Below are 14,508 nucleotides of genomic sequence, written 5' to 3'. Positions count from 1 at the left end.
GGTTTAACTAGGCAAAACGTTAAGATCTTTCCCCCATCATCCTAGCTGGCCGCAGAGACGGTGGCTGCGGCATGCAGAGTCTGTGGTGTGCAGTGCACATCCAGGTTGCCGGATGAAGCAGAAACCACACCAAGGATCAGCATCCATCTGTAATGTTGTTGTAGCCGACCTTACTCCTCTCCTCACTAATACTGAGGCTTTGTCACATGGCAAACCGCTATACAAAACTAGCACCAATGTAACTGTGCCTTCTCAAGAAATCTTAGCCTTAATTTTATCTGTCAATTTTATATGTCAGCTCAAATTGCAAGGTAGCTTTTTGATAGTTTCCAAAGACAGAATTAATAACCAGACTACTGCCATAAATATAAGTAACTTTAATGCTGCTTAGCATAAGTCTTTGTTATATACCTTCATCCATATACTCCAGTGTAAATGTATTTTATACAATATGAAGTATTTTTAAAAGTATATGGCTCTAGATAAAATGTTCACAAAACAAGTTTCAATGCAAGTAGAGAATTAGAAAAAAAAAAAAAATCAGCCAGAGTACAAAATCTTTGGAAGATAAAAATTTCAGAAAACAAGATATATGAAAACATCCCATTGCAGTAATTCAGGACGACCAAGTGGTTCCAGTCGTCAGAAGGGCTGCCACTCTCTGCTACGTCATCCCTAAGAACCTGTCCTGGGCCAGCAGGGACTGCAGGGCACTACTGAAGGTGGCTGGCTCTCAGAGATCCTTGTACCTGACAAGTTTGATAAAATAACCTTCATAGCAGACACCCTTGTTGGCTCAAGGAGAATGAGTAGGCCTGGGAATGAAGAAAGTCCTGTCTTCCCTTACCCAACCACTACTGGTCTCTGCAGAATATTCAGGTGCACTGGCAAGATGTGGTGAGCAAGCTGTTTTACGAATGACAGTGAGCCTTTATTCTCCCAGGTTATCAATTTGGCACTATTCACAAGAGCAAAAATTATTTACTAGCATTGTAAAAAAAAAAAGTTTCACCATCTGCAAAACGGCATGAGTGTTAGGGAGCAGAGCGCAATGTTGTCGTTTAGTTTTGTTAAATTAATTTTCTATATATAATATTGCATGTAATTATACAACAGGGACATTCAAGAGAGGCTCAATTAAACTTCATGCCAAAAGCAAACTCCATAGTGGGCGGACTGCTTTGCATTCCACTGTTTTCAGTAAGATGTTGCATAGGCATCTGTCCAAATAAAAACACCTTTACAACACTGCAGGTTTAGAATGCAACAAATAATACACTGCAAGAATTGAGGTCAGACATTATTCACCATTTGGTAACATTCCATTCAAATGATATTGACTCACATAATAAGTAACAAATGCAGCACTTGAAGTAACAAAACAAAGCTGTACTCCAACAAAGTAAAACAGTGCAAATATTCCTGTTAAACAAAAATATACCATGTATATACACACACAACACAAATGCACTGTTTTGTTTTGCAGTATAAATAGATCTGATTAAGCTAAATTCTAAAACTAATGAACTACTGACTGACAGTCCCAAACAGTTTCCATCTACTAAGGAATACAGTAAGCTTTAAGGATCAGATGACCATAGCTGGATATGGCTATAAAAGAGTATCGAAAGATTTCACTGGATGGATATTTAAAATATTTTCTCTGTACATCAAAGTTGTTAATAGACATACTAGGTTGGTATCACAAAGTCAGCTTGGGCTCTGATCATACAAGGAGCAGCACAGAAGTAACCCATGTCTCCACAAGGAGCCTCGAGGCTCTACCTGTGTGGAACGCACTGTAATGCTGCAAAACACTGAAGGCCCACTCCCAGGACTTTACAAGGGGGGAGCTTTTTAGCTGCCTATGCAGTTAACATGTTGATTTAGTTTCCATTTTCTTCCTCTTCTGATTTAGTGCTAGAATTCTGTTATCTGCTAATGAGACATCTGTTTATCCCTGAACTCTATAATACCATACAATGAGTATGCTTCTGAAGAGTACACAATAAAAGTAAAAATTAGAAAGGGCAGAGATGGAAACTTCTGTTAAGGAAATCCTGATTAGGGGTTATTGGCATTTCAGCACTTTAAAACAGATTTTAAGCAAAAAAAGTCTTCTTGGAATTACAGTAAAGCATACAAACAGTACTTAATTTGATCTGAAGTAGAACACTCAGGCATTAACCTTCTCTTCAACTGCTATAGCCTCCATCTCCTTAAAGCCAGGGCTGTGCTGCAACCATAACAAACAGCTGTTGCAAAGGCAAAAATCTAGAGGAGGAACAGGGAAAAAAAGAAGAAAAAAGAAAAAATTGAATCACACATTATATTGTTCTACTTTTTATTTCTGTTCTAAATGAATACAGGAACACAAATGATTCAAAAGTCACCTTCCCCAGCTAAAATGCTTAAGGTAAAGATAGATTTGGGATCCTCTGAAGTTTTCTCATGAATCTCTCCGTTATAACCCCATGTTACTGCTTTTAATTTAGTTGCTTGCTTCAGAAGACATTCTGAAATAGATTATGAAACAGAATGTCTGCATAAGTTATGGTACAAAGTAATCATGTGTATGTATGCCACATATTTCAGTTTTCTCTTCTCTAGACTGATCAAACATTAATCTCAGATTTGTTTCCAAGTGAATGCCTTTACCAGCCAACAACTAAGAAGATATCCCTCTAAACAGCAGAACACTTTTTACTTGCAGAAATACAGAAACAGCTTCAAATCCAGCCTCCTTGACCAGATAACCAGCCATTAGAACAATTGCCTGAGAAATGCTGGGAAGTCACTACTGCTCAAGAACTGAATTGAATAGATTTGAACTGAAGGTCATGCCACAGCAAACTTGACTATATAATGTAAACCAGAAGGAAGAAATGAGAAACTGCATTGCTGAGAGAAAGTTTCTTGTATTGTCTGGTGCTAACGATGGATTCTGTCTCTTAGAACATACTAATTCAATCATGTTGTAATAACTTATCCCTTGCTTTCCATCCAAGTGTTAATTTGACAATTAAAGTTTTGAACAGATGCTACACCATAGAACTATCACCCATATAAAATGAACATAGATATTTTTAATCACAGTATACAAAAGTAATTTTAAAAGACAAAATGTTAACCTTTATTTTTTTCCATGTAAATCACAGGACTGTTTTAATGAAGTGTTTCAAAGGATTACAATTTTTTTCTTTATGTCCTGACTTTCGAACTATGTACTTTTGGAAAAAATGCAAAGACACTAAATACTACAGCTATCCGATTCACCATTTCCCAGCTTCTCTTAATTAAAAATACTAAGGCAAGTTACAAAAGACTCACCTCGTCCCTTGACAGGGATTTAGGGGGCTTGAAGAACTGAATTCTCCCTTGGAAAAATAGTATGGTAAGGGGACCCAGTAAATGACAGAAGTGACCATATACTCAGTGGATCTGAACACACTGAACAGGGATTGAAGAGCTACACTTAAGGGTAGAATTTGAGATACTTACTTAGTATAAAGCCCTTCCTTAGTTCAGGCACAGCTATGAGACACCACCTCTGTCCTTGTGCCATTGTCCTGGTTTCAGCTGGAATAAAGTTAATTTTCTCCCCAGTAGCTGGTACAGTGCTGTGTTTTGGATTTGGGATGAGAATAATGTTGATAACACAATGATGTTTTAGTTGTTGCTAAACAGTGTTTTTGCTAAGCCAAGGACTTTTCAGCTTCTCACGCTGCCCTGCCAGTGGAGGCTGGGAGCACATGAGAAGCTGGGAGGGGACACAGCCAGGACAGTCAACCTCAACTGGCCAAAGGGATATTCCATACCATATGATGTCATGCCCAGTATATAAATGGGGGGAGTTGGCTGGGGGACTCCGTGGCTTGGGGATTGGCTGGGCATCAGTCAGCAGGTGGCAAGCAACTGCATTGTGTGCCACCAGTTTAGTATATTCTATTATTATTTTCCCTCCCTTTTCTGTCCTATTAAACCGTCTTTATCTCAACCCATGACTTTTACTTTTTTTTCTCCCTCAATTCTCTCCCCCATCCCACAGAGTGGAAGGTGGGGAGTGAGCGAGCAGCTGTGTGGTGCTCAGTTGCTGGCTGGGGTTAAACCACGACAGCCATATGGCCACAGAGGGATCAGGTGTGCTCTAGTGTGTTACTGGTAAGTGGATAAAGATGAGGCACTCTGGACTTGGAGACCAACATGCCCACCTCACCCCTCCAGAGACTGGCTTGCCAAAGCAAAAGACCTTTACTTTTTATTCTCCTCTTGCAAGAAAGAACCTTACACCTCACGTTCATCGTGCTCAGAGAAGTTGTGGCTGCCCCCTCCCTGGAAGTGTTCAAGGCCAGGTTGGACGGGGCTTTGAGCAACCTGGTCTAGTGGAAGGTGTCCCTGCCCATGGCAGGGGGGTTGGAACTAGATGGTCTTTAAGGTCCCTTCTAACCCAAACCATTCTATGACCTGTCTTTATTTTAAGATGAACTGAAGGTGTTTACCGTGCAAAATTTATGGTGTATTTAGTTTTAAGAAGAACAGATACCCACAGAGGGTTTTAGGAGCTTAATAAATATATACAGTTATCTGAAGTATGCAAGACCCTCTGAATGGTAAAAAAAGAATAAAAGCACTATCACAGAATCACAGAATCATCTAGGTTGGAAAGGACCTTGAAGATCATCTAGTCCAATCTTTAACGTAGCACTGACAGTTCCCAACTACACCATGTCCCTAAGTGCTATGTCAACCCTACTCTTAAACACCTCCCGAGATGGGGACTCCACCACCTCCCTGGGCAGCCCATTTCAACGCCTAACAACCCGTTCTGTAAAGAAATACTTGCTAATATCCAGTCTAAACCTTCCCTGGCACAACTTGAGGCCATTCCCTCTTGTCTTATCACTCATTACTTGGTTAAAGAGGCTCATCCCCAGCTCTCTGCAACCTCCTTTCACTAGTTCCAGTTCTTTAAGTTAAGCCTACTGGCACACCTCTACTTGCCCTTCAGGATTCCAGCCAGGGAGAAAGCTAGAGCCTGGTATATTTTCTGACTCAGCTACGCACACCCACATCACCAGATACAGTGATTCAGTGATGATGCAACTACAGTGAGAAGTGTGCAGTCTGAGCTCAGGCTATCAATAAAAGCACTCTAGTCCTGCCATAAGAGACAGCACAGCCCTTACTTTTAGGCCTGATGTAGTAAGTACATATCTGGAGCTTCCCAAGGAGCTAGTCCAAGGTTTGTTCATGTTGGCATGTTCAGGACTATCTAAACGGTATAAAAAAAGCAACTGAAAGTTTGAGCACATGAAATTCACACCTGATGCTCTGATGAAGGCTCAGCTGTTATCTTTTTATTCTAATAAATATTCTAATAACCAACATTGCTTTTACAAAATATCTCTTCTAAAAATTTTAAGCTGTAGCGATCATATATTTAAGACACTACAGTTTGAGTAGCAACTGAGCATCTATCACATCAGCATTAGCTTATTCCAATATTTTTTGCATGTCACTATTAGACACTATTTGCTCCTCTCAAAGACAATCCTTTCTCTCACAGCTCTTCTGTCTATTCCAGCTTGCTATTATGTTCCCAAGCTGAATGGTTGGCTACAAGGGCTTACAACAGACTTCTGTTCCCCAGATACAAATATATGAAATACATACCGAGGCTGCTATGCTTATGTTATATTCATGATCGGCTAGAATCTTCTCTTGTGTGGTGGAATTGAATTTGCGGGGAAAGTGATGCAGAGATGTAGTTGCTGCTTGCAGTAGAAAAGCTCCAAAATAAAAGACAAAAGTAGCCCCATGGAAAAGAAAATCCTGAAAAGCAAATAACAGAATCAGTCTGGGCTGCAATACATACTTAATTCTTCTAGTCTCAGTACAAATGAAACCCAACACTGAAACATGAAGCGAGCACTGATAACAGTAACTTTAGATAAGCAGTGTTAAAGCCATCCCAGAGCTTAACTTGGACATGTTTTCACAGCTGCTTGCAATCATAAGCAACTCACATAATTAGTGAATAAATGGCAACTCTCCCTCTCCCCAAACCCTACATTCTTCCAAATTAAGAGGCATGTGCTCATCTACATGTACATACGCTGACCTTTTAGATCACTTTAAAGCTATTAGAGCTTACAGAACTCTCCATTCATACAGCTTAGATAAAAAAGGGACATACAGGCCACAATTACCACAATTTAAGCAGTACAATAAAAGTTTGCAGTCCCCCAAATCCCTTCTCAGCTATAACTAAAGTTCCAGAAGTTCCCCTCCACGGTTAAATTTTTCTTCTGTAAATGCCCAGAAACACCTCAGCCTTGACACAGCTGGAGTTTACTTCCCAGTACAATCAGAAACCAAGAACTGAGGCGTTTCCTCAACTCTCTCTGTCTTGGCTCTACCAAAAATACAGTAATTTGGAAGTACTTCATGATACTGTGGAATAAAACGCCAAAGACTTGAGAGGACAGGAGTTAGGATTTACTTTAAACATGCTTCTCTCCTGGCCTTTTCTAGGAGATCCCCTCCTCTGTGGTGAACGCTAGCTGAATACAAGGTTTAAACATCTCACTCTCATTTCTGGATTCCATTACTAGAGCACATGAAAAAGCTGCTCTGGTGCCTAAATCTCTTTGCGGGTTGTATTTCAGAGTCCAGTGTTCCACACAGCAAGATCCAAGACATGTTCCAGTACCGTTTTAAAATGTCTAAAATATTCTTGCAACATCTCCTTCTGCTGTTGAGTCTGCAAAGCTGACATGTGCACTGCACTCAGCTCCTGAGTCCATACATCTACATTGTACCTATTACCTTTGCAGGTCTTCAAAAGCCATAGACACAATTTTTAAATTTATACACATGTACGCTTTTTGTTGATATTATCCACATTATATAGTTTATCTCCAGAACAACGCACTTTTAATTCACTTGAGTGCAATGGATTACCAGTACGCCAAGAGTGAGAACCCAGGGTACACCACGTGCGAGTCCATCACAACTGCAGACAGCATTCATATGCACCAGAAATTACTGTGCAACATCCTTACCTACTGACTGATACTGAAGTCAGAATGTGCTGCATTTCCCTGTTTAGAGAATTGTTTCTTTGTAGATGTGAGATTTTCTTTTCATTGAAAGAATTTTCTTTTCAAACTCATCAGTTGTTCCATATTTGATAGCAGCTAAAGCTACTTAAATCACACCCTAGTCCGTTTTGATAAGTTACAATATAAGCTGCTACTACAGCTTCCCATTCCGCTTAGATCAGAAAATAATTTTCTCTTAGGTAAGAATCATTTGATCATTTGAGGTTAGGTCACAGAGTGTACTGCTTTTCTTAATGACTGCTAATTACTGGGAATCCAAGATTTGGTAATTCCCAACTTCTGGTTTCCTACCTTGGCTGTTTTGGGGTTTTTTTTCTCCTATTTTTTAAACACAATTACTTCCTCTTGGAATATCACCAGGAAGGCCCCACTGACATCAACAGAACTGAGAACCTAAGGGGGAAGAGGGTGGCTTCCTGACCTAGCTGGATAGCCTTTATGTGCTTGGCTTGCCAGATCTCGAGCTTTGGGCATAAGACACATTCCCTCAGTCTCCAGCTCTGCTGTAACATGTGTAGCTCAGAGAAAAACAGTAGGGACCTACTCCAGCATGAGAGCGCTGAAGCATCGAAGAAGCTGCAGTGCTCTACTGCAGCTGGGGGAGGCACTTCTCCCCACCGGACACTTACTGTTGTGGCTTCTGCTCACTCGAGCTGGCAGACACACAAGCACATCTTTCACACTACCGCCGACGTGCACCACGTCAGTCTGCAGGCAGGCATGTGCTCACTGTGTGGCAAATACTGGACCCCGTATCATGGCCTGACATACCCATTTCATAGCACAGGATTCCAGCAACTTGAAAGGTCTGTGTAAACCCACGGTTAATTAAGGACACTCATTATTCTTGGCCTGCTAAATACCTAGCATGCAACTAACGTCAGTGTTACCAGCTGTACACTTCTGGCGTCATTGCTCATGAAGGAGCTCGAACAGCTCCATGAGGAAGACAGTGCTGACTACATATATGAGAGGTATTTTCAGAAGACAAACTCTGTAATTTCCTTCCTTCTCCTGCCAAACCCTCTAATGTCCTTCTGGCAGCAATTACAGCAAAGCATCAGTAAGGTTTCACGTTCATACGGTTATGGTTTCTGTGACCAAAAAGCCTCAAGATCTTAGAAGGAAGGGTTTGTTCTGTTTTAGTTATTGTTAGCATGGTGCCTGACTCTCCCTTGCCTCTACACTTGTACAATCATTGAAACCTCATACAAAGTGTATGTAAAACACCACCGGATCTGCATGGTATGTTAGGTCACATCTAATTTTGTAAATGAGCGTGTTGTGAGTCAGGCTGTAAAGGACAGTATTTGTCATATACCATCTGGTTTAATACAGTGATGTAGAGAGGCATATACCTCCATAAGGTCCATACTTTCCCTCATCTTTTCACTGTGTAGCATCTTACTTTTTAAGTAACTGTATTAGTATCAATGGAGCTACTTACAACGTAAGGTGTTACTAAATGCAGGGCTGTCAGAATCCTATGCTATTTTTTAAACTCCTGAAGTCTTAAACCACATTTGTTCATCAGTCTCTACATGAAGCCATAGTACTCCAATATACCTGAGCCATGACTCTTCCCATTTTTGACCTGATCTAATGACCTGTAGCTTCTGAGTTCTACTGTAAATTTAAATTATGAAATAGCAAACCCCATGTATTTATCTAAACACATGCCAACCTAAGCTGAACAGGTACACTTTTATATTTTATAGTAATAGTTTTAGTGTTTCTAGTAATTATTTATTTGCCACAGAAGATAAAAAAACTCCTTGTAAAGTGCTCCTGAGGAGTTTAGTGCCAAGTTACAGAACATCTGGGTACCTGAAAAGAGTCATCAGATGATCTATCTAGTGTTACTTTCATTGACAGCTGGAAGGGGCTGGATTTCACCTACCATGTTAGAGATAAAATGATTCAATCTGTATTTATTTAAAATGTTGACTTAGTTATGACAGCTTTTTACATTAAGTTACAGAGTCCCACAGATGCAGCTTTTATACAAGTCATGTAGCAACTTCCTGACATAGAAGTTTTTCAGTAATTTATCATATACAAGGGAACGAAAGTAACAGTATAACAAATCAGTGCCAGCATCAAGTAGCCACTGTGTAAGACACACACAATTATTACATGATGAACATTTGTATAGCATTTTCCATCTATGAAAGGCTATGCACTCACCCAGCAACTTTTAAATAGATGCATGATTGCAAATTGGCGAACAGTTTCAATGAAACCCAGGACACTATTAATTTACTTAAGTTATGCACATGCTCAAGGGCTTTGTTGCATCATAACTTGTGAGGATGTCACAGCATAAATCCTTGTGAAGGTCTCTCTAATTGTAACTCATTATTAGCCTAATTACTGCCTGTATTGTGCTACAAAGCTGACACTGTATGTATGTGTATTCACTATAAAACTGCTAAAGTTTGTTTTCATAGAATCCAGTCTGTTACCATTGAGGGGCTTTTTAGTTATCAATTAGAGCCCCAAACTCATAAAGCTCTATGATTTCCTTTAAAGACCTTTTGTTTTAAGGGATTGTCCATGAATAACTTGAACAGATAATCACAGATGTTGATACTGAAGCACACAATTCCAGCTATGATCAAGAAAAGTGTCAGTAGGAAGACTAAGCCACATAGGAGGAAGGTAAAGGTGATCAGCAGTTACAATCAGCCATACTTTAGTATTTCAGAAGTTCTGGTCCTTTTGGAAGATTTTTTTGAAATTGCCATTCTGATCACAGTTTTGCCACTTCTTATTATTCACTTCCAGTAATACAAGACAGAGTGATACCATCTCATGCTCAACTACTTGACCGCTAAAAACTCAAAGTAAAAAGCAGTTAATGACAACAAAGGGGTACATAAATTAGCAGTCAATAACCTGAGGTACCGTGCAGTTGGTAAAAACTGGAGCCAACAGCTTCCCTTTTTTAACCAGAAGGTACAGTCTGTGAGAACTACTAGCACAAGCCGTAACAATCAATTACAGCAAGAATCAAGTCTTGTCTTCACAATGAAGAAAAGCTGAGCAGAGTATAATGATATCTGTAGTCTCAACAAGCTTCCTCTAAGAAAGATAAATATTAAGTCCCCTAAAAAGATGTTAAGCTATATCATATTGCAGGTTATGTTGTCTTTGACTACCTAAGGTCTAACAGCCACTCACCAATGCTGTCCTAGCTTTAAGGAATTGACCCAAAAGTCAGCAGAAGACTTTCTTAGGTCATGGGTGCTTTAGACCAGTCAGTGCCATCTCAGACAACCACATCACACCATGTTCACAAACGTATCACTTTCTTTACAATATCAGACATATCTTTCTACTGCCCAATTATTCACAGGTTGTTACTACCACCTCTCTAATAGTCAGAAAATATTTTCCAATTTCCAGTCCAGTTTCTGGATATTTAAACCAACTTGCTGTCATGCCTTGTTGAACTAGTCCTCTCCCTGACACTCATGCATTTTATTTGCTCATAGAGGGGAAGTATACTCCTTCAATCAGTTTCAAAAGATTGGCTCTTTCAACCTACATCATAAAACAGGTCCTGTATTTCATCCATTATCCTTGTAGCCCTACTCTTTCTTCTTCCAGTTTTGGATTCCTCTGTTTTGAAAAACTTTCTGCTAAAACAGAAGGCCAGGCATTAAGGCTTAGGATCATTACTTCTCATGACATGATTTTCAGTGTATAAAACAAAGGGACTCCTTAAATAAAGAAAAAAATCTTACCGTCTGGTTCCAGTTGACAGCAATTCTATTTGCATAACCGAAGAGGAACACGCAGAGGAACACAATGGACAGGAACCACGCAGTCACCGCTACAAACATGACCCATCCCTGCAGCAGTGGCAGTGGAACTCGGGTAGAAGCTACCAAAATCCAGACTATCGTTCCAAACAGCTGCAAGGAAAGGAATACAGATGATGAACTGAGAGATAATTTTTATTCAGTCCTTTCTGCCTAAGAACTAATATCACACAACAATACGTCCTCAGATTACTTTTAGGAACCATGAGGAAACACTTCAAAAGTACTCAGGGAGCCCAAGTGCTGTTCTCAGAAATGATAGGCACTAAGTGCCAGTGAGATGAAGCCACTCTGAAATTCTTAAAAAGCTCTTAAAGTAGTCTTGAAGATGGGATTTACAAACCCAGGTGACTTGCATGCTGCTGCTGAAAATTTTACCCTTATTCTCATCTTTAGGGAAATATAAGAAATGTAAAAACATGGTTCACACACACATGTACAAATCTATATATACTAAAGTTAGCATGACAAGGATGTACATCAGATTTTGATTAAATCTCATACTGATTAGTTTTGTAGTCCTAATCAGATGAGATACAGAAAACAGATGAAATTGCATCCTCTTTTTCAATGCATTTGTAATAAAAGGCTGAAAGCAAACACATTAAGCAATGAAGTGAAAGATAAAACTAGAATACAGAATAAGGTGAGTTGTAAATTATGTTGTAATGACTAGAAAAACATACAGCTTTCCAGAATTATCATAACCCAGGGAAGAATTCAGCACCGCCAATTTTCTTTTCAGTATGCTGATTTCAGTGAATGAGTGGTGGGATGCTGTGTTATGATGGGCTGATGGAGGATTTATGTACTCTAAGGCTTGCCTGGTTTAATCACCTCTTGGTCTAAGGAAGGGTACTATTTCTCCCTGCAAATCCTGCCTCTTCATGAAAAAAAATAACTGGAGAAAATCATAATTGCCATCTGAAGTATGTTCATTACAGAAAGATTTAATTTCATAATCCAACCTTCTGTGTAGTCACAGGTACAATTTCCAAGCAAGTTACTACTTTCCTGTTTAAATCACAGATTCACAACTACAAAGTCAGAGGTTACATTTTCATATTGAGAGAACCTCCTTTTGAATCAAGGTTGGATGAGAGATACCTTTCAAAAGATGCTGCTATAAAATGAGTTGGTTCTTCTCTTGTGTTACACTGCAGCAGCGTATATGCAAAGATGCGTTGCTAGTCTCAGCTCAAAGCTCCCAAGAGTTCATGTATTAGCCTTCAGGTTGTTCTCTAGGGTTCCTTTTTTAGCTGTTGTGAAGAACCAAACTTTCTCTAGTTTCACAAGACTGCAGGTGCAAGTCTGTTACTCAGAGACCAGATAGTGATGGGCAGTGAGGAAGCAGAAGGAATAGCAGAAAGTGTCTGTTAAACAGAAAGTAGCGACACATGAAATGTTTTCAGTATTTTGAGTGTACAACCTTTCAGGCTTCTTTAAAAATAAATTTAGAAATCACTGGAGAAACTGCTAATCTCAGCGCCCACTGTTGTGTCATTTCCCTCATACCACACCTGTCAACTTCAGCTCGGCTGTCAGATGTATAATAGGTTGGCCAACATAATTAACCTTTTGTCCCCCCTGACTCAGGGCCTGATTTAGCACCTGGACTTGGGCTCTAAGCTCTTTGCTCGGGTGCAGTTTTACAGCTTGCAGGGTGAGATCCATCTCACAGACCAGGACCCAAGAAGTATTCTGCTCTGACCCCACAAAAAAAAAAAAAAAACATAAAATCAGATGAGTTTTGACAAGGTGTTTTGTTTTGGTTTTCCTCCTACTAATTAGTACCTCAGCCCTGTGCACATCAGCCTCAGCTCTGAGGTCCTCAGCCCTGTGCACACCAGTAAGGTCTTACACTCACAGGAAATCAAGAACGCTCGCAGGAGTCTGCACCGGACCCGTAACACGCACACAGGCAAAGACCACTGTAACTCTCCATGGCGGGTGCTAGGCCCTGGGACTCCGCGTGGCTCAAAGTCCTCGACAGCCTCAACAACCGCCGTGAAACCACCTCTGCGGGCCTCCCGCTGCCGCCCGGCCTGGGGCGGGGGGGCGGGCGGCGGGCAGCGCCGCCGCTGCCCGGCCCGAGGTGAGCAAACACGCCGGGGCAGGCGGGAGGGAGCGGGGACGGGTCCCGCAGCCCTTCCCGGCACAGCCCCGCGTCCCAGGCCCCAAGGCCGGAGCGGAGCAGCCCGGGGGCTCTCCCCTGCCGCAGCCTCGGCCGCCCGCACCTTTCCCACTCACAAAATGGCAGGTGAGGAGAGCGGGCGACGCGGGGCTAGTGCCCGGCGGTCCCCGGGCCGAGGCACGTCCCCCTCGGCTCCGGGCACCACCGCCTACGCGGGAAGGAGACGGGGCGCAGGGCAGCGGGACGCTGAGGGGAGGGAAAAGCGCGGGAAGACCGGCGGCCGCCCGCCCGCCCCCACCCCGCACTCACGATCTCCAGGAAGATGACGGCTCCCGAGTAGGTGCGCAGGATCTCCAGGCCGGAGGGCAGAGTGACCCGGGGGGGCGGGAAGTAGGCAGCGGGGTTGGGAGGCGGCGGCATGGACGAGGCTCCCCTGGGCAACATGTTGCTGTGGCGGCGGCGGCTGCTGCCGAGCGCGGTGGGGACGGCCGAACGGCGGCCAGGTGGGCGAGGAGGAGGCGGCGAGGGAGGGAGCAGGTGCGGGCGAGCCTGTGCGCGCCGCCCCGGCCGCCTCCCTCCTGCCCGCCCCACGCCGGGCCCGCCCCGCCGCCGCGCCCGGGCCGGGCAGGGGCGGCCGCCCCTGGGGTGCCGTGGGCCGGACCTGCGCCGCTTCACCACGCCCGGCCGGGTCCCAGAGCTGCCCTGGACGGCGGCGCTGCGGGCGGGCAGGGGCAGTTTCTGGCGGCCGAGCGCTGTGGCCGGCGGTGGGGAGGGCAGGAGGGCGCTGCGGCCCGACCCTGGCCTCCCGGCTCCCCCGAGGAGCCGTGCCCGGTCCGGCCGGTGGCCTTCGGCTGCCCCGGGAGCGCTGTCAGTGTGGGCAGTGGAGCGCAGCGCTCCGCATTCGCAAGTCCTGAGTCAGATGCAGGCAGACTTAGGGCGTTATTTCCCAATGTCGATGTGCAAAAGGTTGTTATTTACCTTCTGGTTACAGATATTTGAGGCTTAAAATTAGGAGGTTGCACCTTTGTTTTTAAGGAACCTGCTAGTTTACCCATTCAAAATACCAAAAACCATTTTGTACGTATCTTCTTTTCGTTTGATCTGACCCAACTGTGTTACAACTACTTAAAAGTAATAGAAAATGTTCGATGTAAATGTTTTGAGTAGGTGAGGTCTAGAAAGGTACATGTTCATCAGACCACTTACAATGCATTTTCTCATGCTTCTTTGTATAAATGTCTTCCCCAGATGAAGGATGTGGCATCATCCAGCATTTTTGTTATTTCTCCTTGTGTGGCTGAGGATGGGGTATCCTGTTGCCAGGATGACTAAGCACTGTTTCACCCAGTGTTATCCCATGTAGTGTTTCTGGACGTTTATCCTCAACATACACAGCTGCGATTTTAAAGATTACATTTTAAGA

General features: G+C 42.7%; 1 protein-coding gene across 2 annotated transcripts; it reads right to left on the bottom strand.

The window, feature by feature from the left end:
- Positions 1 to 357: 357 nt before the first annotated feature.
- MAL2 (mal, T cell differentiation protein 2) lies at positions 358 to 13,556 on the bottom strand. 2 transcript variants are annotated; one of them, XM_074886988.1, is made up of 4 exons: positions 13,395 to 13,556; positions 10,874 to 11,044; positions 5,674 to 5,832; positions 358 to 2,274 (listed from the first exon to the last, which is right to left on the bottom strand). In XM_074886988.1, the coding sequence occupies exons 1-4, from the start codon at positions 13,527 to 13,529 to the stop codon at positions 2,203 to 2,205; spliced, it is 537 nt and encodes a 178-aa protein (XP_074743089.1). In that variant the 5' UTR covers positions 13,530 to 13,556; the 3' UTR covers positions 358 to 2,202. The 2 variants fall into 2 exon arrangements, with proteins under 2 accessions (XP_074743089.1, XP_074743098.1); XM_074886997.1 differs by lacking the exon at positions 358 to 2,274 and adding an exon at positions 2,359 to 2,516.
- Positions 13,557 to 14,508: the final 952 nt, after the last annotated feature.

Source organism: Strix uralensis, chromosome 1 (genome assembly GCF_047716275.1).
Source record: "Strix uralensis isolate ZFMK-TIS-50842 chromosome 1, bStrUra1, whole genome shotgun sequence".
Taxonomy (NCBI): domain Eukaryota; kingdom Metazoa; phylum Chordata; class Aves; order Strigiformes; family Strigidae; genus Strix; species Strix uralensis.
The sequence above is the reverse complement of the archived record's forward strand: the minus strand, read 5'-3'. Positions and strand labels throughout refer to the sequence as shown.

Excerpts from the sequence above, each read along its gene's own strand:
- MAL2 (XM_074886988.1), bottom strand. The coding sequence starts at position 13,529 with ATGTTGCCCAGGGGAGCCTCGTCCATGCCGCCGCCTCCCAACCCCGCT. Across the intron at positions 5,833-10,873 it reads CTGTCAACTGGAACCAGACG|GATTTTCTTTTCCATGGGGC; the intron begins GTAAGATTTTTT and ends TTTGCTTTTCAG. Across the intron at positions 2,275-5,673 it reads ACATAAGCATAGCAGCCTCG|ATTTTTGCCTTTGCAACAGC; the intron begins GTATGTATTTCA and ends TTCCTCCTCTAG.